The sequence below is a fragment of the Salvelinus alpinus genome, chromosome 27 (genome assembly GCF_045679555.1).
Source record: "Salvelinus alpinus chromosome 27, SLU_Salpinus.1, whole genome shotgun sequence".
In the NCBI taxonomy this organism is placed as follows: Eukaryota; Metazoa; Chordata; class Actinopteri; order Salmoniformes; family Salmonidae; genus Salvelinus; species Salvelinus alpinus.
This window is the reverse complement of record NC_092112.1, coordinates 3,127,601-3,153,259: the sequence shown is the minus strand read 5'-3', so window position 1 is coordinate 3,153,259 and position 25,659 is coordinate 3,127,601. Positions and strand designations below refer to the sequence as shown.

General features: G+C 46.2%; 1 protein-coding gene across 2 annotated transcripts in view; it reads left to right on the top strand.

Annotated features, from left to right (window-relative positions):
* The window catches only part of LOC139555892 (homeobox-containing protein 1-like), a 40,114-nt gene that overhangs the window by 1,837 nt on the left and 12,618 nt on the right, over positions 1–25,659 (top strand). The window contains exons 2-8 of one of the 2 annotated variants that reach the window (XM_071369253.1): positions 144–749; positions 7,079–7,164; positions 11,590–11,700; positions 13,617–13,770; positions 14,268–14,350; positions 18,748–18,843; positions 20,672–20,847. In XM_071369253.1, the coding sequence (XP_071225354.1) occupies positions 144–749; positions 7,079–7,164; positions 11,590–11,700; positions 13,617–13,770; positions 14,268–14,350; positions 18,748–18,843; positions 20,672–20,847 (1,312 nt within the window). Of the gene's footprint in view, positions 1–143; positions 750–7,078; positions 7,165–11,589; positions 11,701–13,616; positions 13,771–14,267; positions 14,351–18,747; positions 18,844–20,668; positions 20,848–25,659 lie in introns of both variants that reach the window. The other variant, XM_071369252.1, reaches the window with a different exon arrangement.

Genomic DNA, 25,659 nt, shown 5'->3' with positions numbered 1-25,659 from the left:
CTGTCCCCCACAAAATTGTACCTTCCGCCCTTTATTTCCTCTCTCTCTCTCCCTCACACCTTTTCTCCCCTTCTCCTCTCACTGTGTATTTTTTCTTCTCTCACCCCCCCCCCCACCATTCCTCTCTCCCTCCTCTTCTCCAGGATGTCTCATTACACAGACGAACCTCGCTTCACCATCGAGCAGATCGACCTGCTCCAGAGGCTGTGGCGTACGGGCATGACCAAGCAGGAGATCCTCCACGCCCTGGACACCCTAGACCGGCTGGACCGCGAGCACGGGGACAAGTTTGGACATCGCACCTCCTACGGGGGAGGAGCGAGCAGCTCTGTGTCAGACCCCAATTGCACCACCTCCAACAACACTGCAGCCACCACATCCTCTACGACATCCTCTTCCTGTATTATTATTCATAATAATGCCGCTGGTGGGAGCAGCCATGTTAACAACACCACCCTGTCCTCTTCCTGCACCAACTCTACCGTCGCACAGACCCAGTACCTCTCACCACGCGGGGGGCTGTCGCCTAGCAACAGCTACGACACCTCCCCACCGCCCGGCCTGCCCTCCCCAGTGTCACTGGTCACCATGGCGCAGAACGGGGGGCGGGACAGCCTGGTGGCGACGCCCAATGGGAAGCTCTCGCCGCTGCGGTACCCGGTGAACAGTGCAGCGGCCGCCAGGACGTTCGGGTTCGAGGCCACGGAGGAGGAGCTGGAAATCGATGACAAGGTGGAGGAGCTCATGAGGTCAGTGATGATGGGGGTTAGGGGTCAGGGCGGGGTCAAAGTCACACACCAGCCTACAGAAATCTAGCCTGAAATCCAGAATCTGTTTTGTGGTAACTTGTCACGCCCTATACTCCGTGTCATGCCAAACATAGGAGTGGCAAGGATTTAGCATGACATGGAGTACAAGGAGTGGAATGATAGATTATCAGAATGGTTCTCAGGCTAACAGGGATCCTATTCAATATGTCAGTTTATACACCAGTCTACCACCATCAGGACTATATTAGTTTATACACTAGTCTACCACCATCAGCACTATATCAGTTCATACACCAGTCTACCACTATCAGGACTATATCAGTTTATACACTAGTCTACCACTATCAGGACTATATCAGTTTATACACCAGTCTACCACCATCAGGACTATATCAGTTTATACACCAGTCTACCACTATCAGGACTATATCAGTTTATACACCAGTCTACCATCATCAGGACTATATCAGTTTATACACCAGTCTACCACTATCAGGACTATATCAGTTTATACACCAGTCCACCACTATCAGGACTATATCAGTTTATACACCAGTCTACCACTATCAGGACTATATCAGTTTATACACCAGTCTACCACTATCAGCACCATATCAGTTTATACACCAGTCTACCACCATCAGGACTATCAGTTTATACACCAGTCTACCATCATCAGGACTATATCAGTTTATACACCAGTCTACCACCATCAGGACTATATCGTTTATACACCAGTCTACCACTATCAGGACTATATCAGTTTATACACCAGTCCACCACTATCAGGACTATATCAGTTTATACACCAGTCTACCACTATCAGGACTATATCAGTTTATACACCAGTCTACCACTATCAGCACCATATCAGTTTATACACCAGTCTACCACCATCAGGACTATCAGTTTATACACCAGTCTACCATCATCAGGACTATATCAGTTTATACACCAGTCTACCACTATCAGGACTATATCAGTCACTCCAAAAAAAACATGAACACATTTAGGTTACCACTCTCACCTACATACCACTCTCACTACATACCACTCTCACTACATACCACTCTCACCTACATACCACTCTCACCTACATACCACTCTCACCTACATACCACTCTCACCTACATACCACTCTCACCTACATACCACTCTCACCTACATACCACTCTCACCTACATACCACTCTCACTACATACCACTCTCACCTACATACCACTCTCACCTACATACCACTCTCACCTGCATACCACTCTCACCTGCATACCACTCTCACCTGCATACCACTCTCACCTGCATACCACTCTCACTACATACCACTCTCACTACATACCACTCTCACCTACATACCACTCTCACCTACATACCACTCTCACCTACATACCACTCTCACTACATACCACTCTCACTACATACCACTCTCACTACATACCACTCTCAACTACATACCACTCTCACCTACATACCACTCTCACCTACATACCACTCTCACCTACATACCACTCTCACCTGCATACCACTCTCACCTGCATACCACTCTCACTGCATACCACTCTCACTACATACCACTCTCACTACATACCACTCACCTACATACCACTCTCACTACATACCACTCTCACTACATACCACTCTCACCTACATACCACTCTCACCTACATACCACTCTCACCTGCATACCACTCTCACCTGCATACCACTCTCACCTGCATACCACTCTCACCTGCATACCACTCTCACCTGCATACCACTCTCACTACATACCACTCTCACTACATACCACTCTCACCTACATACCACTCTCACCTACATACCACTCTCACCTACATACCACTCTCACTACATACCACTCTCACTACATACCACTCTCACTACATACCACTCTCACTACATACCACTCTCACCTACATACCACTCTCACCTGCATACCACTCTCACCTGCATACCACTCTCACCTGCATACCACTCTCACTACATACCACTCTCACTACATACCACTCTCACTACATACCACTCTCACCTACATACCACTCTCACCTACATACCACTCTCACCTACATACCACTCTCACCTGCATACCACTCTCACCTGCATACCACTCTCACCTGCATACCACTCTCACCTGCGTACCACTCTCACCTACGTACCACTCTCAACTGCGTACCACTCTCAACTGCGTACCACTCTCACTGCGTACCACTCTCACCTACGTACCACTCTCACCTACGTACCACTCTCACCTGCATACCACTCTCACCTGCATACCACTCTCACCTGCATACCACTCTCACCTGCATACCACTCTCACCTACATACAGTGGGGCAAAAAAGTATTTAGTCAGCCACCTATTGTGCAAGTTCTCCCACTTAAAAAGATGAGAGAGGCCTGTAATTTTCATCATAGGTACACTTCAACTATGACAGACAAAATGAGAAAAAAAAATCCAGAAAATCACATTGTAGGATTTTTAATGAATTTATTTGCAAATTATGGTGGAAAATAAGTATTTGGTGAATAACAAAAGTTTATCTCAATACTTTGTTATATACCCTTTGTTGGCAATGACAGAGGTCAAACGTTTTCTGTAAGTCTTCACAAGGTTTTCACACACTGTTGCTGGTATTTTGGCCCATTCCTCCCATGCAGATCTCCTCTAGAGCAGTGATGTTTTGGGGCTGTTGCTGGGCAACACGGACTTTCAACTCCCTCCAAAGATTTTCTATGGGGTTGAGATCTGGAGACTGGCTAGGCCACTCCAGGACCTTGAAATGCTTCTTACGAAGCCACTCCTTCGTTGCCCGGGCGGTGTGTTTGGGATCATTGTCATGCTGAAAGACCCAGCCACGTTTCATCTTCAATGCCCTTGCTGATGGAAGGAGGTTTTCACTCAAAATCTCACGATACATGGCCCCATTCATTCTTTCCTTTACACGGATCAGTCGTCCTGGTCCCTTTGCAGAAAAACAGCCCCAAAGCATGATGTTTCCACCCCCATGCTTCACAGTAGGCATGGTGTTTTTTGAGTTTTTACCAAAAAGTTATATTTTGGTTTCATCTGACCATATGACATTCTCCCAATCTTCTTCTGGATCATCCAAATGCTCTCTAGCAAACTTCAGACGGGCCTGGACATGTACTGGCTTAAGCAGGGGGACACGTCTGGCACTGCAGGATTTGAGTCCCTGGCGGCGTAGTGTGTTACTGATGGTAGGCTTTGTTAATTTGGTCCCAGCTCTCTGCAGGTCATTCACTAGGTCCCCCCGTGTGGTTCTGGGATTTTTGCTCACCGTTCTTGTGATCATTTTGACCCCACGGGGTGAGATCTTGCGTGGAGCCCCAGATCAAGGGAGATTATCAGTGGTCTTGTATGTCTTCCATTTCCTAATAATTGCTCCCACAGTTGATTTCTTCAAACCAAGCTGCTTACCTATTGCAGATTCAGTCTTCCCAGCCTGGTGCAGGTCTACAATTTTGTTTCTGGTGTCCTTTGACAGCTCTTTGGTCTTGGCCATAGTGGAGTTTGGAGTGTGACTGTTTGAGGTTGTGGACAGGTGTCTTTTATACTGATAACAAGTTCAAACAGGTGCCATTTAATACAGGTAACGAGTGGAGGACAGAGGAGCCTCTTAAAGAAGAAGTTACAGGTCTGTGAGAGCCAGAAATCTTGCTTGTTTGTAGGTGACCAAATACTTATTTTCCACCATAATTTGCAAATAAATTCATTAAAAATCCTACAATGTGATTTTCTGGATTTTTTTTTCTCATTTTGTCTGTCATAGTTGAAGTGTACATATGATGAAAATTACAGGCCTCTCTCATATTTTTAAGTGGGAGAACTTGCACAATTGGTGGCTGACTAAATACCTTTTTGCCCCACTGTACCACTCTCGCTGCATACCACTCTCGCTGCATACCACTCTCGCTGCATACCACTCTCGCTGCATACCACTCTCGCTGCATACCACTCTCGCTGCATACCACTCTCGCTGCATACCACTCTCGCTGCATACCACTCTCGCCTGCATACCACTCTCGCCTGCATACCACTCTCGCCTGCATACCACTCTCGCCTGCATACCACTCTCGCCTGCATACCACTCTCGCCTGCATACCACTCTCGCCTGCATACCACTCTCACCTGCATACCACTCTCAGCTGCATACCACTCTCAGCTGCATACCACTCTCACCTGCATACCACTCTCACCTGCATACCACTCTCACGATTTAAGGCCGTCTTTCTGATCTCATGCAACAACCACACAGCCTCGTTTGACCGGCCTGATCTTGTGAGATTAAGTGAATTGATCCACGTGTCAAATTTCACAAAAAAACTACATTTATTGGAACAACTGTGCAGATACAAAGTTTGGTAACAGAATTACAGTAAAATCGCTCCTCTTTTATTTTTATGCTACCACCTTTTTCCAGAAACTCACATATTTGCTCTGAATTAAGATTCAAAGATGTCTGCAGAAAGAATGGGGTGTCCGCTATGACGTCACACCTTGAGTTAGAAAACATCTATTTAGTTTATTCCACTACAGTGAAGTGGATTTACAAGCGGTAACAGAATTACATCATGGGGTCCCTGATTTGTACTATACAGAAATTAAGGATATGAATACATTCCATTCATGGTGACGCCCCCTAAATTGGTACAAAGGTAGAAATATAAAATATCCTTCTTTTGAATATTTGGGTATTATTCTACACTCTGGCTATTATTCTAATGAGCTCCCCCCCCCCTCCCCCCCAAACAAGACCACATTTGGTTGCTCCGGACGGGACCAAATCTGAACCAATCATAGATGTCTGTTTTCACAAGTTTGAACATCATAGCACAGTTGATGTGTTCAGTACAGCACAGTACACGGTACTCTACTCTACTGTAATGTTCTCTACTGTCCTGTCCAAACTTGTGAAACACATACCACTATAATTGGTTCAGATTTGGTGTGGTCCAGGGCGGACTGACCACACAGAGAGAGAGAAAAAATAGAAAAGCCATATTACAACCTTTGTTGTAGTAATTGTTGTTTATTCTATAACATATTAGTTCATACGATCACTGTGATATACAATAAGGCCATGACAACAACAAGATAAGTCACACACAGTGGCAGAATAAATCCAACTACACATACTGTCTGTTTTGTTTCTTCACAAAACCGGAGAGCAACATCTGAAGTCCACAAAGCAAATATTGCATGTAACAAACAGTTGCATTACCTGCAGCGTGGTCACACAAGTTAAAACGTTTTCAACAGTTTTACTAAACAACTACGGATTTTTCGAACCACAAGTCAGCGGTAAGACAACGGGAGCACTGCCTCAGCTATTCCAGAACCATTTCAACGTCAACATTTTAAACATCATCAAATCAAAAAGGCTATATACAGTTTCGTGGAAAAGTCTTTATCCCCTTTCAGACTTTCTCTTTTTTTTCATGTTTTTGATACTGAATGTTATCAGATCTTCAACCAAAACCTAATATTAGATGAAGAGGACCTGAATTTACAAATAACAAAAAAAAATGGATACTTATTTAATTTACAAAGTTATGCAACACCCAATTCCCCTGTGTGTAGAAGTAATCGCCCGTTTACACTCAATAACCGGTTGTGCCATCTTTTAGCTCCAATGACTGCAGCCAAACGTTTTGTGGAAGTTGTTGATAAATCTCACATCGCTGTGGAGGAATTTTTCTTCCATGCAGAACTACTTCCTTCCTAACTCAGTTGCCGGAGAGGAAGGAAACCGCTCAGGGATTTCACCATGAGGCCAATGGTAACTTTAAAACAGTTAGTTGAATGGCTGTGATAGGAGAAAACTGAGGATGAATCAACAACATTGTAGTTACTCCAATACTAACCTAAATGACGAGTGAAAAGAAGGAAGCCTGTACAGAATATAAAATATTCCAAAACATGCATCCTGTTTGCAACAAGGCACTAAAGTGGCAAAGCAAATAACTTTTTGTCCTGAATACAAAGTGTTATGTTTGGGGCAAATTCAATATAACACATGGCTGCATCATGTTAATGGTATGCTTGTAATCGCTAAGGACTGGGGGATTTTTCAGGATAAAACAATAATGTTGTGGCCCAGTTGGTAGAGGGTGGCGCTTGTAACGCCAAGATTGTCGATTCGATTCCCGCTGGAGACCAAACCATTTGAAAATATATATATACTCATGACTTAGTCGCTTTGGACTTTAAAAGGCTTTGTTAAATGGCATATATTCTATATAACAATAACACTGGTTAGCCTATTTATGCACTGTCGTGTATTTGTGTACACAGGAGAGACGGCAGCATTGTGAAGGAGGAGATCAAGTCGTTCCTGGGGAACAGGAGAATCTCTCAGGCTGTGGTGGCCCAGGTCACAGGTCAGTAACAAACACACTGCGGTGGCCCAGGTCAGTAACACCTTGAAGCTTCCACTATAATTGACAACCCCTCCCACAAGGCTCACACAGCAATCAGAAGTCTGTCACACACAGACATTAAATATATTATATTTAATTTAACCAGACATATACAGTGGGGAGAACAAGTATTTGATACACTGACAATTTTGCAGGTTTTCCTACTTACAAAGCATGTAGAGGTCTGTAATTTTTATCATAGGTACACTTCAACTGTGAGAGAAGGAATCTAAAACAAAAATCCAGAAAATCACATTGTATGATTTTTAAGTAATTAATTTGCATTTTATTGCATGACATAAGTATTTGATACATCAGAAAAGCAGAACTGAATATTTGGTACAGAAACCTTAGTTTGCAATTACAGAGATCATACGTTTCCTGTAGTTCTTGACCAGGTTTGCACACACTGCAGCAGGGATTTTGGCCCACTCCTCCATACAGACCTTCTCCAGATCCTTCAGGTTTCGGGGCTGTCGCTGGGCAATACGGACTTTCGGCTCCCTCCAAAGATTTTCTATTGGGTTCAGGTCTGGAGACTGGCTAGGCCACTCCAGGACCTTGAGATGCTTCTTACGGAGCCACTCCTTAGTTGCCCTGGCTGTGTGTTTCGGGTCGTTGTCATGCTGGAAGACCCAGCCACGACCCATCTTCAATGCTCTTACTGAGGGAAGGAGGTTGTTGGTCAAGATCTCGCGATACATGGCCCCATCCATCCTCCCCTCAATACGGTGCAGTCGTCCTGTCCCCTTTGCAGAAAAGCATCCCCAAAGAATGATGTTTCCACCTCCATGCTTCACGGTTGGGATGGTGTTCTTGGGGTTGTACTCATCCTTCTATTCCTCCAAACACGGCGAGTGGAGTTTAGAGCAAAAAGCTCTATTTTTGTCTCATCAGACCACATGACCTTCTCCCATTCCTCCTCTGGATCATCCAGATGGTCATTGGCAAACTTCAGACGGGCCTGGACATGCGCTGGCTTGAGCAGGGGGACCTTGCGTGTGCTGCAGGATTTTAATCCATGACGGCGTAGTGTGTTACTAATGGTTTTCTTTGAGACTGTGGTCCCAGCTCTCTTCAGGTCATTGACCAGGTCCTGCCGTGTAGTTCTGGGCTGATAACTCACCTTCCTCATGATCATTGATGCCCCACGAGGTGAGATCTTGCATGGAGCCCCAGACCGAGGGGGATTGACCGTCATCTTGAACTTCTTCTATTTTCTAATAATTGTGCCAACAGTTGTTGCCTTCTCACCAAGCTGCTTGGCTATTGTCCTGTAGCCCATCCCAGCCTTGTACAGGTCTACAATTTATCCCTGATGTCCTTACACAGCTCTCTGGTCTTGGCCATTGTGGAGAGGTTGGAGTCTGTTTGATTGAGTGTGTGGACAGGTGTCTTTTATACAGGTAACGAGTTCAAACAGGTGCAGTTAATACAGGTAATGAGTGGAGAACAGGAGGGCTTCTTAAAGAAAAACTAACAGGTCTGTGAGAGCCGGAATTCTTACTGGTTGGTAGGTGATCAAATACTTATGTCATGCAATAAAATGCTAATTAATTACTTAAAAATCATACAATGTGATTTTCTGGATTTTTGTTTTAGATTCCGTCTCTCACAGTTGAAGTGTACCTATGATAAAAATGACAGACCTCTACATGCTTTGTAAGTAGGAAAACCTGCAAAATCGGCAGTGTATCAAATACTTGTTCTCCCCACTGTATGCGCAGTAGTGATGGCTACACTAGTGATGGCTACACTAGTGATGGCTACACTAGTGATGGCTACACTAGTGATGGCTAGGGTTTCCCATTTTGGGGAGTATTCAGAGGTGGAAATGTTTCCGTGGGAATTAACGGGAATATATGCAAATTAATATTAATACCATTTAAATTTAGATATTTTTTGCATTGGATATATTTACCATATTATATGGAGACAAACATAAACCTTTTACCTTATCATATGTAGACATAATTGCAAATGCTTAAATCCTTCCAATAGAATGTTTATATATTATAGCATGAGATGAGTTCACTGAACAACAAGAGAAAGTGAATATTGAATGATCCCCAATGATCCATCGCATCTCCCAAAACTTTTTCAACACTGTCTGTAAAATGATAGTCTATAAACTAAAGCTTTGGTTGTCTTCCTCTCAGGCTTCCATGTCTTCTCCCTGGACCTCCTCAATGTCCACACCTCTTGAACATCAGACTCTTGAGGCCTCATTTTCACTGTCACTTTCCAACCTTGTTGAGGATGGCTCGTTGTCAGGCTCAAAAAGCCTCAAATTTTCCCGGATGGCCACCAATTTTTCAAACTTTGTATTGGTCAGCCTGTTGCGTGCTTTGGTGTGCGTGTTCCCAAACAAGGACCAGTTGCGCTCTGAGGTGGCTGATGTTGGTGGGCTTTGGAGGATGATTGAGGCAACAGGGGAAAGAGCCTCAGATCCACAAAGTCCCTTCCACCAGGTGTCTGATGAGATGTATTGGCACGACTGCCATATTGCATCTCCATCCCAAAGCTCTTGCTTGGAAGTGTACTTCGCCAGACTGCCAAGAACCTTGCCCTCATCCAGGCCAAGGTGGCGAGACACGGTAGTGATGACACCATAGGCCTTGTTGATCTCTGCACCAGACAGGATGCTCTTGCCAGCATACTTGGGGTCCAACATGTACGCTGCGGTGTGTATGGGCTTCAGGCAAAAGTCTTCACGCTTTTGATGTATTTCAGAACTGCAGTTTCCTCTGATTGGAGCAACAGTGAAGTGGGCAGGGCAGTACGGATTTCTTCTCTTACATCTGCAAGCAGAGTCTGAACATCAGATAGGATGGCATTGTCTACCTCAATCAGTGCAATGGCTACAGCTATAGGTTTCAGGCTGCTTACCACTCTCTCCCAAAGTACATCATCCAGGAGGATCCTCTTGATGGGGCTGTCCATATCGGCAGACTGTGATATGGCCATTTCTTGGAGAGACTCCTTCCCTCCAGGAGACTGTCAAACATGATGACAACCTCAACCCAATGGGTGTTCCTGGTGCAGCTTCAATGTGGTGCTCTTATTCTTCTCACTTTGCTTGGTGAGGTAGATTGCTGCTATAACTTGATGACCCTTCACATACCTAACCATTTCCGTTGGCTCTCTTGTAGAGTGTATCCATTGTTTTCAGTGCCATGATGTCCTTGAGGAGCAGATTCAATGCATGAGCAGCACAGCCAATGGGTGTGATGTGAGGGTAGGACTCCTCCACTTTAGACCAAGCAGCCTTCATGTTTGCAGCATTGTCTGTCACCAGTGCAAATACCTTCTGTGGTCCAAGGTCATTGATGACTGCCTTCAGCTCATCTGCAATGTAGAGACTGGTGTGTCTGTTGTCTCTTGTGTCTGTGCTCTTGTAGAATACTGGTTGAGGGGTGGAGATGATGTAGTTAATTATTCCTTGCCCACGAACAATCGACCACCCATCAGAGATGATTGCAATACAGTCTGCTTTCTCTGTGATTTGCTTGACCTTCACTTGAACTCTGAGCTCTGCATCCAGCAATTGAGTAGATAAAGCATGTCTGGTTGGAGTGGTGTATGCTGGGAAAAGAACATTCAACAATCTCTTCCAATACACATTGCCTGTGAGCATCAGAGGTGAACTAGTTGCAAACACAGCTCGAACAAGACATTCAACAGCATTTCTCCATTGAGTCAAAAACTTCTGATTCCAGGAGGACCATGAGCTGTTGCTATCGATAAGGTGTCTGATTCATAATTTTCACCTCGAATAGAAGTAGAGGGACTTTGGCCAGAGGTTGCATGTTGTGAGTGCTGAGGGACGCACTTGGCCAGATGATTCTGCATCTTTGTTGCATTCTTCACATATGATTTGGCACCGTATTTGTAAATGTACACAGCTTTAACTTCTACATTAGCTGCAGTGATGGGGCCTACAGGCTGCAGTGATGGGGCCTACAGGCTGCAGTGATGGGGCCTACAGGCTGCAGTGATGGGGCCTACAGGCTGCAGTGATGGGGCCTACAGGCTGCAGTGATGGGGCCTACAGGCTGCAGTGATGGGGCCTACAGGCAGCAGTACAGGCAGCAGTGATGGGGCCTACAGGCAGCAGTGATGGGGCCTACAGGCAGCAGTGATGGGGCTACAGGCAGCAGTACAGGCAGCAGTGATGGCTTCTCCTGGCTATGTGTGTAGAGTCTCACTGGCAGGTACACTATTATTGGTTGGTAGGACTGCTACCTCTCTAACCTGGTGTGTGTGTGTGTGTGTGTGTGTGTGTGTGTGTGTGTGTGTGTGTGTGTGTGTGTGTGTGTGTGTGTGTGTGTGTGTGTGTGTGTGTGTGTGTGTGTGTGTGTGTGTGTGTGTGTGTGTGTGTTCCAGGAATCAGTCAGAGCAGGATCTCTCATTGGTTGCTTCAACACGGCTCTGACCTCAGTGAACAGAAGAAGAGAGCTTTCTACCACTGGTACCAGCTAGAGAAGACCTCCCCCGGTACCCGTCTCTCTCTGTGTCTCTCTCGTCTCTGTGTCTGTCTCTGTGTCTGTCTCTGTCTTTCTCTATGTGTACCATCCTTGTCCTCTGCTGAATCATGTTCCTCTATGGAACTCTGCCAAATTACTCAGCATTAGCTTCACACTTATTATGGAAAGACTGGTCACCTCTACCCAACACCTTATTAATCAAAAGGCTGGCCACCTCTACCCAACACCTTATTAATCAAAAGGCTGGCCACCTCTACCCAACACCTTATTAATCAAAAGGCTGGTCACCTCTACCCAACACCTTATTAATCAGACTGGCCACCTCTACCCAACACCTTATTAATCAGACTGGCCACCTCTACCCAACACCTTATTAATCAAAGGCTGGCCACCTCTACCCAACACCTTATTAATCAAAGGGTGGCCACCTCTACCCAACACCTTATTAATCAAAGGGTGGCCACCTCTACCCAACACCTTATTAATCAAAGGCTGGCCACCTCTACCCAACACCTTATTAATCAAAGGCTGGCCACCTCTACCCAACACCTTATTAATCAGGCTGGCCACCTCTACCCAACACCTTATTAATCAAAGGCTGGCCACCTCTACCCAACACCTTATTAATCAAAGGCTGGCCACCTCTACCCAACACCTTATTAATCAAAGGCTGGCCATCTCTACCCAACACCTTATTAATCAAAGGCTGGCCCATCTCTACCCAACACCTTATTAATCAAAGGCTGGCCCACCTCTACCCAACACCTTATTAATCAAAGGCTGGCCCACCTCTACCCAACACCTTATTAATCAAAGGCTGGCCCACCTCTACCCAACACCTTATTAATCAAAGGCTGGCCCACCTCTACCCAACACCTTATTAATCAAAGGCTGGCCCACCTCTACCCAACACCTTATTAATCAAAGGCTGGCCCACCTCTACCCAACACCTTATTAATCAAAGGCTGGCCCACCTCTACCCAACACCTTATTAATCAAAGGCTGGCCCACCTCTACCCAACACCTTATTAATCAAAGGCTGGCCCACCTCTACCCAACACCTTATTAATCAAAGGCTGGCCCACCTCTACCCAACACCTTATTAATCAAAGGCTGGCCCACCTCTACCCAACACCTTATTAATCAAAGGCTGGCCCACCTCTACCCAACACCTTATTAATCAAAGGCTGGCCCACCTCTACCCAACACCTTATTAATCAAAGGCTGGCCCACCTCTACCCAACACCTTATTAATCAAAGGCTGGCCCACCTCTACCCAACACCTTATTAATCAAAGGCTGGCCCACCTCTACCCAACACCTTATTAATCAAAGGCTGGCCCACCTCTACCCAACACCTTATTAATCAAAGGCTGGCCCACCTCTACCCAACACCTTATTAATCAAAGGCTGGCCCACCTCTACCCAACACCTTATTAATCAAAGGCTGGCCCACCTCTACCCAACACCTTATTAATCAAAGGCTGGCCCACCTCTACCCAACACCTTATTAATCAAAGGCTGGCCCACCTCTACCCAACACCTTATTAATCAAAGGCTGGCCCACCTCTACCCAACACCTTATTAATCAAAGGCTGGCCCACCTCTACCCAACACCTTATTAATCCCACCTCTTATACTGCAGGCATCACTTCATGACAGTGAGTAATACCGCTCCGATGCTTTACGGCAGTCTCGGTAATACCGCTACGATGCTTTACGGCAGTCTCGGTAATACCGCTACGATGCTGGGTCCTATTCATTTGAGCAAAAGGTTTTAAAACATTCTGCATTGGGGATGAAAACAACTGTTTCTATTTGGACGGAAGTTCAGATAGTACCTCTTTGGTTTCATTTGGTGTCTGATGAAAACGAGACGCGTTTATAAGGTTGTGAGTTAATGCTTTCCTGCTATTGGCTCCTCCAGGTGCCACTCTAAACATGCGCCCAGCCCCAATGGCTATGGAGGAAATGGATTGGAGACAGACCACACCCCATATAAGTACCGCCCCAGGAATCTTCCGGCTACGCAGAGGAAGTCGTTTTACCTGGAGGAAAGAATGTCTGGCTGTGATGGAGAGGTGAGGAGCGAGCAGAGGGGTGAGAGGAGAGCATCTTTACCCGGCGGAAATAATGTCTGGCTGTGATGAGGAGAGGGAGAGAGAGCATATATGACTTAAGGAGAGGGAGGGGCTAGGGTGGAGAGGGCTCTGGTCTAAAGCAGTGCACTACATAGGGAATAGGGTGGAGAGGGCTCTGGTCTAAAGCAGTGCACTACATAGGGGATAGGGTGGAGAGGACTCTGGTCTAAAGCAGTGCACTACATAGGGGATAGGGTGGAGAGGACTCTGGTCTAAAGCAGTGCACTACATAGGGGATAGGGTGGAGAGGGCTCTGGTCTAAAGCAGTGCACTACATAGGGGATAAGGTGGAGAGGGCTCTGGTCTAAAGCAGTGCACTACATAGGGGATAGGGTGGAGAGGGCTCTGGTCTAAAGCAGTGCACTACATAGGGGTTAGGGTGCTATTTGGGACGCCGACTAGATCTGTGTTTTGAGATGGCCGCCTCTTCTCCTCAGCTACTTCAATGACAACCAGTACCCCGATGAAGCGAAGAGAGAGGAGATCTCTAACGCCTGCAACGCTGTCATCCAGAAACCAGGTATTCTGTCCACCTGTTGTACTGCTCATCCAGAAACCAGGTATTCTGTCCACCTGTTGTACTGTTCATCCAGAAACCAGGTATTCTGTCCACCTGTTGTACTGCTCATCCAGAAACCAGGTATTCTGTCCACCTGTTGTACTGCTCATCCAGAAACCAGGTATTCTGTCCACCTGTTGTACTGCTCATCCAGAAACCAGGTATTCTGTCCACCTGTTGTACTGCTCATCCAGAAACCAGGTATTCTGTCCACCTGTTGTACTGCTCATCCAGAAACCAGGTATTCTGTCCACCTGTTGTACTGGTCATCCAGAAACCAGGTATTCTGTCCACCTGTTGTACTGGTCATCCAGAAACCAGGTATTCTGTCCACCTGTTGTACTGCTCATCCAGAAACCAGGTATTCTGTCCACCTGGTGTACTGCTCATCCAGAAACCAGGTATTCTGTCCACCTGTTGTACTGGTCATCCAGAAACCAGGTATTCTGTCCACCTGTTGTACTGGTCATCCAGAAACCAGGTATTCTGTCCACCTGTTGTACTGCTCATCCAGAAACCAGGTATTCTGTCCACCTGTTGTACTGCTCATCCAGAAACCAGGTATTCTGTCCACCTGTTGTACTGCTCATCCAGAAACCAGGTATTCTGTCCACCTGTTGTACTGCTCATCCAGAAACCAGGTATTCTGTCCACCTGTTGTACTGCTCATCCAGAAACCAGGTATTCTGTCCACCTGTTGTACTGCTCATCCAGAAACCAGGTATTCTGTCCACCTGTTGTACTGCTCATCCAGAAACCAGGTATTCTGTCCACCTGTTGTACTGCTCATCCAGAAACCAGGTATTCTGTCCACCTGTTGTACTGTTCATCCAGAAACCAGGTATTCTGTCCACCTGTTGTACTGCTCATCCAGAAACCAGGTATTCTGTCCACCTGTTGTACTGCTCATCCAGAAACCAGGTATTCTGTCCACCTGTTGTACTGCTCATCTAGAAACCAGGTATTCTGTCCACCTGTTGTACTGCTCATCCAGAAACCAGGTATTCTGTCCACCTGTTGTACTGCTCATCCAGAAACCAGGTATTCTGTCCACCTTACTGTTGTACTGGCCTTTGTTACTACACCTGATTTAGTTGATGGATGCTTTACTACTTACTGTGACTGTAGTATGTGGTTGTCCTGTCCAGCTACCTATGACTGTAGTGGTTGTCCTACCCAGCTACCTGTGACTGTAGTGTAGTGGTTGTCCTGCCCAGCTACGTGTGACTGTAGTGTAGTGGTTGTTCTGCCCAGCTACCTGTGACTGTAGTGTAGTGGTTGTCCTGCCCAGCTACCTGTGACTGTAGTGTAGTGGTTGTCCTGCCCAGCTACCTGTGACTGTAGTATGTGGTTGTCCTACCCAGCTACCTGTGACTGTAGTGTAGTGGTTGTCCTGCCCAGCTACGTGTGACTGTAGTGTAGTGGTTGTTCTGCCCAGCTACCTGTGACTGTAGTGTAGTGGTTGTCCTGCCCAGCTACCTGTGACTGTAGTGTAGTGGTTGTCCTGTCCAGCTACCTGTGAGTGTAGTGGTTGTCCTGTCCAGCTACCTGTGACTGTAGTGTAGTGGTTGTCCTGTCCAGCTACCTGTGACTGTAGTGTAGTGGTTGTCCCACCCAGCTACCTGTGACTGTAGTGTAGTGGTTGTCCTGCCCAGCTACCTGTGACTGTAGTGTAGTGGTTGTCCCACCCAGCTACCTGTGACTGTAGTGTAGTGGTTGTCCTGCCCAGCTACCTGTGACTGTAGTGTAGTGGTTGTCCCACCCAGCTACCTGTGACTGTAGTGTAGTGGTTGTCCCGCCCAGCTACCTGTGACTGTAGTATGTGGTTGTCCTACCCAGCTACCTGTGACTGTAGTGTAGTGGTTGTCCTGCCCAGCTACGTGTGACTGTAGTGTAGTGGTTGTCCTGCCCAGCTACCTGTGACTGTAGTGTAGTGGTTGTCCTGTCCAGCTACCTGTGAGTGTAGTGTAGTGGTTGTCCTGTCCAGCTACCTGTGACTGTAGTGTAGTGGTTGTCCTGCCCAGCTACCTGTGACTGTAGTGTAGTGGTTGTCCTGCCCAGCTACGTGTGACTGTAGTGTAGTGGTTGTTCTGCCCAGCTACCTGTGACTGTAGTGTAGTGGTTGTCCTGCCCAGCTACCTGTGACTGTAGTGTAGTGGTTGTCCTGCCCAGCTACCTGTGACTGTAGTATGTGGTTGTCCTACCCAGCTACCTGTGACTGTAGTGTAGTGGTTGTCCTGCCCAGCTACGTGTGACTGTAGTGTAGTGGTTGTTCTGCCCAGCTACCTGTGACTGTAGTGTAGTGGTTGTCCTGCCCAGCTACCTGTGACTGTAGTGTAGTGGTTGTCCTGTCCAGCTACCTGTGAGTGTAGTGGTTGTCCTGTCCAGCTACCTGTGACTGTAGTGTAGTGGTTGTCCTGTCCAGCTACCTGTGACTGTAGTGTAGTGGTTGTCCCGCCCAGCTACCTGTGACTGTAGTGTAGTGGTTGTCCTGCCCAGCTACCTGTGACTGTAGTGTAGTGGTTGTCCCACCCAGCTACCTGTGACTGTAGTGTAGTGGTTGTCCCACCCAGCTACCTGTGACTGTAGTGTAGTGGTTGTCCCACCCAGCTACCTGTGACTGTAGTGTAGTGGTTGTCCCGCCCAGCTACCTGTGACTGTAGTATGTGGTTGTCCTACCCAGCTACCTGTGACTGTAGTGTAGTGGTTGTCCTGCCCAGCTACATGTGACTGTAGTGTAGTGGTTGTCCTGCCCAGCTACGTGTGACTGTAGTGTAGTGGTTGTCCTGCCCAGCTACGTGTGACTGTAGTGTAGTGGTTGTTCTGCCCAGCTACCTGTGACTGTAGTGTAGTGGTTGTCCTGCCCAGCTACCTGTGACTGTAGTGTAGTGGTTGTCCTGTCCAGCTACCTGTGAGTGTAGTGGTTGTCCCGTCCAGCTACCTGTGACTGTAGTGTAGTGGTTGTCCCGTCCAGCTACCTGTGACTGTAGTGTAGTGGTTGTCCCGCCCAGCTACCTGTGACTGTAGTGTAGTGGTTGTCCTGCCCAGCTACCTGTGACTGTAGTGTAGTGGTTGTCCCACCCAGCTACCTGTGACTGTAGTGTAGTGGTTGTCCCGCCCAGCTACCTGTGACTGTAGTATAGTGGTTGTCCTACCCAGCTACCTGTGACTGTAGTGTAGTGGTTGTCCTGCCCAGCTACCTGTGACTGTAGTGTAGTGGTTGTCCTGCCCAGCTACCTTAATTTGAAAGCACTAACTGTAAGTCGCTCTGGATATGAGTCTGTAAAATACCTAAATGTACAAATAAATGTCAACTGAACAAAGATATAAACGCAACATCCTACAATTTTAAGTTACAGTTCATATGAGGAAATCAGTCATTTGAAATAAATTAAGGCTCTAATCTATGGATTTCACATGACTGGGAATACAGATATGCATCTGTTAGCCACAGATACGCATCTGTTAGCCACAGATACTGTTGGCCACAGATACTGTTGGCCACAGATACTGTTGGCCACAGATACTGTTGGCCACAGATACAGATAAAAAGTAGGGTTGTGGATCAGAAAACCAGTCAGTATCTGGTGTGACCACCATTTGCCTCATGGAGCGCAACACATCTCCTTCACATAGAGTTGATCAGGCTGTTGATTTGTGTCCTGTGGAATGTTGTCCCACTCCTCTTCAATGGCTGTGCGAAGTTGCTGGATATTGGTGGGAACTGTAATACACTGTCGTACACGACAATCCAGAGCATCCCGAACATGCTCAACGGGTGACATGTCTGGTGAACAGACAGGCCATGGAAGAACTGAGACATTTTCAGCTTCCAGGAAGTGTGTAGAGATCCTTGTGACATGGGGCCGTGCATTATCATGCTGAAACCTGAGGTGATGGCGGCGGATGAAAGACATGACAATGGGCCTCAGGATCCCGTCACGGTATCTCTGTGCATTCAAATTGCAATCGATAAAATGCCATTGTGCTCGTTGTCCGTAACTTATGCCTGCCCATAGCATCAGCCCACCTCCACAGCGTTGACATCAGTCAGCACGACCCCATACACCTGACATACAAGCTTCTTGATATGCCACACCTTTCAAGTCTAATGGTTTTTCTTGGTAAAAGAGAAATGCTCACTAACAGGGATGTAAACAAATGAGTGTGCAACATTTCAGAGAAATAAGCTTTTTGTGCGTATGGAACATTTCTGGGATTTTTATTTTATTTCAGCTCATGAAACATTGCAACAAGACTTTCCATGTTGAGTACATTTTTTTTCAGTGTACTTTGCCCTTTGGAATATAATTTACTGTTTGGAATGATCTAATCTCCTGAATGTTGTTTTATTTCAGGGAAGAAGCTATCGGACCTGGAGAGAGTCAGCTCTCTAAAAGTCTACAACTGGTTTGCCAACCGACGCAAGGAGATCAAGAGACGAGCTAATATTGGTAACGTGGGCTGGGTTTGTCTGTCGTCGTTGGTAACGTGGGCTGGGTTTGTCTGTCGTCGTTGGTAACGTGGGCTGGGTTTGTCTGCCGTCGTTGGTAACGTGGGCTGGGTTTCTCTGCCGTCGTTGGTTACGTGGGCTGGGTTTCTCTGTCGTCGTTGGTAACGTGGGCTGGGTTTCTCTGTCGTCGTTGGTAACGTGGGCTGGGTTTCTCTGTCGTCGTTGGTAACGTGGGCTGGGTTTCTCTGTCGTCGTTGGTAACGTGGGCTGGGTTTCTCTGTCGTCTTTGGTAACGTGGGCTGGGTTTCTCTGTCGTCGTTGGTAACGTGGGCTGGGTTTCTCTGTCGTCGTTGGTTACGTGGGCTGGGTTTCTCTGTCGTCGTTGGTAACGTGGGCTGGGTTTCTCTGTCGTCGTTGGTAACGTGGGCTGGGTTTCTCTGTCGTCGTTGGTAACGTGGGCTGGGTTTCTCTGTCGTCGTTGGTAACGTGGGCTGGGTTTCTCTGTCGTCGTTGGTTACGTGGGCTGGGTTTCTCTGTCGTCGTTGGTTACGTGGGCTGGGTTTCTCTGTCGTCGTTGGTAACGTGGGCTGGGTTTCTCTGTCGTCGTTGGTTACGTGGGCTGGGTTTCTCTGTCGTCGTTGGTTACGTGGGCTGGGTTTCTTTTTCGTCGTTGGTTACGTGGGCTGGGTTTCTTTTTCGTCGTTGGTAACGTGGGCTGGGTTTCTCTGTCGTCGTTGGTAACGTGGGCTGGGTTTCTCTGTCGTCGTTGGTACAATGAAGGATTTCAGCAGGACATCAGTTTTTCACTGCCATCCATTTATCTATTTCTTCTTTGAGTCTGGCTGCATGTCTCTGTGTTTAGATGGTTAGTCCTACGGCCCCCTTTCTCCCCCGTAGAAATCTCAGTACAGCCAGTAGAGGACTGGCCAGTCCTCAGAGCCTGGTTCCTCTGGTCTACCCTGTACAGCCAGAAGAGGACTGGCCAGTCCTCAGAGCCTGGTTCCTCTGGTCTACCCTGTACAGCCAGAAGAGGACTGGCCAGTCCTCAGAGCCTGGTTCCTCTGGTCTACCCTGTACAGCCAGAAGAGGACTGGCCAGTCCTCAGAGCCTGGTTCCTCTGGTCTACCCTGTACAGCCAGAAGAGGACTGGCCAGTCCTCAGAGCCTGGTTCCTCTGGTCTACCCTGTACAGCCAGAAGTGGACTGGCCAGTCCTTGGTGCCTGGTTCCTCTGGTCTACCCTGTACAGCCAGAAGAGGACTGGCCAGTCCTCAGAGCCTGGTTCCTCTGGTCTACCCTGTACAGCCAGAAGTGGACTGGCCAGTCCTTGGTGCCTGGTTTCTCTCTAGGTTTCTTCCATCTTGGAAGTTTTTCCTGCTACGTGTGTTTCTGCCTCTGCATTGCTTGCTGTTTGGGGTTTAGGTTGGGTATCTGTTAACTGTTGAGGGCATTATAAAATATATTTAATTGATTGATTTTCCCTATGTATACAGCTGTGGTGTTCCCTTGAGAATTCTAGATTCCAACTGTGATAAGATTGTTCATGTCGTGACATAACCATCCACTGGGTGTCATGACCTTTCACCTGGCTGGAGGTCACAGACAGTAACACTAAGGAAGTTGTGGGGAGTTGACTAGGTCAGACTCTGATGATGGCGATTTACGCCCGGGACGTAAGCCTGTTCGTATGCCCCGTCACTAAATACGGAGATCTATGCAGAAACAGGATGTTCCTTTGTCTTTGTCCTCCTGGATAGTCACCAGATGAAGTATCCAAGGGTAAGGAATGTTTTTGTGTCATAATAACCAACGCTCTTGTTTTCCCAAGAAGCCACAATCCTGGAGAGCCATTGGATAGACGTCCAGAGTCCCGGAGGACACTCGAACAGCGACGACATCGATGGAGGCGACTACACAGAACAGGCCTGTGACCTGGCCTACTTCGACAAGAGACCCATGGCCAGACCCTTTGGCTTCTACAGGCTAGAGCCCACTTCACCCACACAGGTATGGAGCCAGAACCAAATCAAACTGTATTTATTTAGTACATTTCTGACAAAAAATGCAATTCAAAGGAGAGAGAGCTGCATTCCTGTGGGATGTCCGCCGGACCTTACGGGCCCTGACAGACGTCATTGTGGCGCGGTTGGCGTTTTTCATGCTACGGGTGGGAGCGGGCAGTCAGGCAGACAACTTTGGGATGAAAATATTTGTTTAGTCCCGCAGATTTGTGTTTTAGAGTAGTTGTCATCTAGGGAATTAGAAGCGGAGGTCCTAGTCACAGGTTGATTCATGTTCACTAGCCTACCTCTTAGGGCTGGGCGATATCAAATTCATTCAATTAATTTAAATGTATATTTTTTTGCACAGGCATTTGGAATATTGTGTCGCAAGAATCAAGTACATTTTTGTAATTATTTTTGTAATTATTGTTTATGTCCGTTTATTCTAATGTTGTCTTTTTTGGTCTGGTCTTCTTCACTCCTCTGTGCTGTGTACACCTTCCATTCCAAACCAGAGATCTGTATATAATGACGAGATAATCATGTCTCTGCCCTAACAATGGGAGTCGTTGTCCCCAAAGTCGGGGAAAACAGGCGACCAAGCTTAGGCCCATAATAAGCCATAGAAACGCACAGATTTTAGGCCAAGAGTGAAACCTCTTGCTTTCGGTTTACACACACACAGCCTCTCCACCTTCCACTCACAACAACAAAGATGAAAGAGATGTTATTTTACTGTGATAGAGAAGTCAACTTTTCTAGCGATACCCTTATGTCTCAACTCCTCAAGTTGTGTACAGAACAGACACTACTAAAACCAGAGTATTAATGAACATTGATTGTGGAAAATGAATTATCGGTTTGTCTCCCGCAGCATTATGGTGCCATGTAGCAGTATTCTAGCCAATGACTGTTATACTAGCTGTGTAGTCTGTGTTTTTTTTATAAATGTGCAATACGCATAAAACACAATTTATAAAATGAATTGACAACTAATTCTGAGAAATAAGGTTGGCCTCTTGATTTCAACATATGAACAAAGTGTACAGGCTAACATGCTTTTCAAACAGTTGGAAACGGACCAGAATGGCTAACATGCTTTTCAAACAGTTGGAAACGGACCAGAATGGCTTACATGCTTTTCAAACAGTTGGAAACGGACCAGAATGGCTTACATGCTTTTCAAACAGTTGGAAACGGACCAGAATGGCTAACATGCTTTTCAAACAGTTGGAAACGGACCAGAATGGCTAACATGCTTTTCAAACAGTTGGAAACGGACCAGAATGGCTTACATGCTTTTCAAACAGTTGGAAACGGACCAGAATGGCTTACATGCTTTTCAAACAGTTGGAAACGGACCAGAATGGCTTACATGCTTTTCAAACAGTTGGAAACGGACCAGAATGGCTAACATGCTTTTCAAACAGTTGGAAACGGACCAGAATGGCTTACATGCTTTTCAAACAGTTGGAAACGGACCAGAATGGCTAACATGCTTTTCAAACAGTTGGAAACGGACCAGAATGGCTAACATGCTTTTCAAACAGTTGGAAACGGACCAGAATGGCTAACATGCTTTTCAAACAGTTGGAAACGGACCAGAATGGCTTACATGCTTTTCAAACAGTTGGAAACGGACCAGAATGGCTTACATGCTTTTCAAACAGTTGGAAACGGACCAGAATGGCTTACATGCTTTTCAAACAGTTGGAAACGGACCAGAATGGCTAACATGCTTTTCAAACAGTTGGAAACGGACCAGAATGGCTTACATGCTTTTCAAACAGTTGGAAACGGACCAGAATGGCTTACATGCTTTTCAAACAGTTGGAAACGGACCAGAATGGCTAACATGCTTTTCAAACAGTTGGAAACGGACCAGAATGGCTAACATGCTTTTCAAACAGTTGGAAACGGACCAGAATGGCTTACATGCTTTTCAAACAGTTGGAAACGGACCAGAATGGCTAACATGCTTTTCAAACAGTTGGAAACGGACCAGAATGGCTTACATGCTTTTCAAACAGTTGGAAACGGACCAGAAGGGCGTGGGTGATTCTCACAGTCTTGGTATTACTCTTGGTCAAAAAAAATTTAAAGGCATTTTTGTAATAGATAAAATACCATCTAATTATTGTCTGTTAAATGAATCTTCTTACCTGTTCAGATTTGAATTTATTTGTGCAGATTTTCCAAAATGTCTTTACCGTAACACCGTAAGATACACAAGTTATTACACCAACGTTTCATAAAATAACATTTTGATTACACTGAGTATACCAAACACCTTTCTAATATTGAGTTTCACCTGGTTGGTCGGTCATGGAAAGAGCAGGTGTTCCTAATGTTTTGTATAGTCACTGTATATTTTCATTTTAATCAGTTCTGATTACCGTAACTTGTGGCATGTTCATATAATTTGTTTTAAACTAATATTAATATTTTTTCCAAAGTACACAAATATACATTTACATTTAAGTCATTTAGCAGACGCTCTTATCCAGAGCGACTTAAGGAGCAAATGAGATTTTATGCTCAAATATTTAGAATTATGTCATATTATTCTATGAATATTTTATCATTGATGCATTTCGGTAATCAGATCCACGTTTCTGTAGATTAGACCGTATTGCGGTAATCAGATCCACGTTTCTGTAGATTAGACCGCATTACGGTAATCAGATTCACGTTTCTGTAGATTAGACCGCAATACGGTAATTAGATCCCCGTTACTGTAGATTAGACAGCATTACGGTAATCAGATCCACGTTACTGTAGATTAGACCGCATTACGGTAATGAGCAAATGAGACCGCGATACTTCATCAAGAGTAAAAAAATAAAAAATAAACATTTTTAATCATAAAGAGTTAATAATTTTGCCCATAAAATGCAGCCCTACTAACAACCTGGTATCTTTACCAGTATATGCAGACGTTTGGTGGCACAGATAGGAAACTTATCTTTTTCAGGAGATGTGCTTCAACAACAAAAGCATTTGTTGCTTGAAGCACAACAAATGCTTTTGTTGTTAGGAGCAACAAAAGCATTTGTTGCTCCTAACATTCCTAGGCTACCGCTTTCAAGGAACGAGAGACTAATCCTGACGCTTATAAGAAATCCCGCTATGCCCTCGGACAAACCATCAAACAAGCAAAGCGTCAATACAGGATTAAGATTGAATCCTACTACACCGGCTCTGACGCTCGTCGGATGTGGCAGGGCTTGAAAACTATTACGGACTACGAAGGGAAACCCAGGCGCAAGCTGCCCAGTGACGCGAGCATACCGGACAAGCTCAATGCCTTTAAATGCTCGCTTCGAGGCAAGCAACACTGAAGCATGCACGAGAGCACCAGCTGTTCCGGATGGCTGTGGTAATGCTCTCAGTAGCCGATGTGAACAAAACCTTTCAACAGGTCAACATTCACAAAGCTGCTGGGCCAGATGGATTACCAGGACGTGTACTCAAAGCTTGCGCGGACCAACTGGCAAGTGTCTTCACTGACATTTTCAACATCTCCCTGTCCGAGTCTGTAATACCTACATGTTTCAAGCAGACCACTATAGTCCCTGTGCCCAAGGAAGCGACGGTAACCTGCCTAAATGATTACCGCCCCGTTGCACTCACGTCGGTAGCCATGAAGTGCTTTGAAAGGCTGGTCATGGCTCACATCTACAGCATCCTCCCGGACACCCTAGACCCACCCCAATTTACATACCGCCCCAACAGAACCACAGATGACGCAATATCAATCATGCTCTATGCTGCCCTTTCCCACCTGGACAAAAGGAACACCTATGTGAGAATGCTGTTCTTTGACTACAGCTCAGCGTGCAACACCATAGTGCCCACGAAGCTCATCGCTAAGGACTCTGGGACTAAACACCTCCCTCTGCACCTGGATACTGGGCTTCCTGACGGGCTGCCCCCAGGTGGTAAGAGTAGGCAACAACACGTCTACCACGCTGATCCTTAACACTGGGGCCCATCAGGGGTGTGTACTTAGTCCCCTCCTGTACTCCCTCTTCACCCATGACTGCGTGGCCAAACACAACTCCAACACCATCATTAAGTTTGTTGACGACACAACAATGGTAGGCCTGATCAACGATGAGACAGCCTATAGAGAGGTCAGAGAATTGGCAGGGTGGTGCCAGGACAAAAATCTCTCCCTCAATGTGAGAAAGACACAGGAGCTGATCGTGGACTACAGGAAAAGGCGGACCAAACAGGCCCCCATTTAAAATCGACGGGGCTGTAATGGAGCGCGTCGAGAGTTTCAAGTTCCTTGGTGTCCACATCACCAACAAACTATCATGGTCCAAACATACCAAGACAGTCGTGAAGAGCGCACGACAAAACCTTTTCCCCCTCAGGAGACTGAAAAGATTTGGCATGGGCCCCCAGATCCTCAAAAGGTTCTACAGCTGCACCATCGAGAGCATCCTGACCGGTTACATCGCTGCCTGGTATGGCAACTGCTCGGCCTCTGACCGTAAGGAGCTACAGAGGGTAGTGCGAATGGCCCAGTAAATCTCTGGGGTAAAGTTTCCTGCCATCCAGGACCTACAGTTGAAGTCGGAAGTTTACATACACCTTAGCCAAATACATTTAAACTCAGTTTTTCACAATTCCTGACATTTAATCCTAGTAAAACTTCCCTGTGTTAAGTCAGTTAGGATCACCACTTTATTTTAAGAATGTGAAATGTCAGAATAATAGTAGAGAGAATTATTTATTTCAGCTTTTATTTATTTTATCACATTCCCAGTGGGTCAGAAGTCTTTAAATGACCTTTAAATTGTTTAAC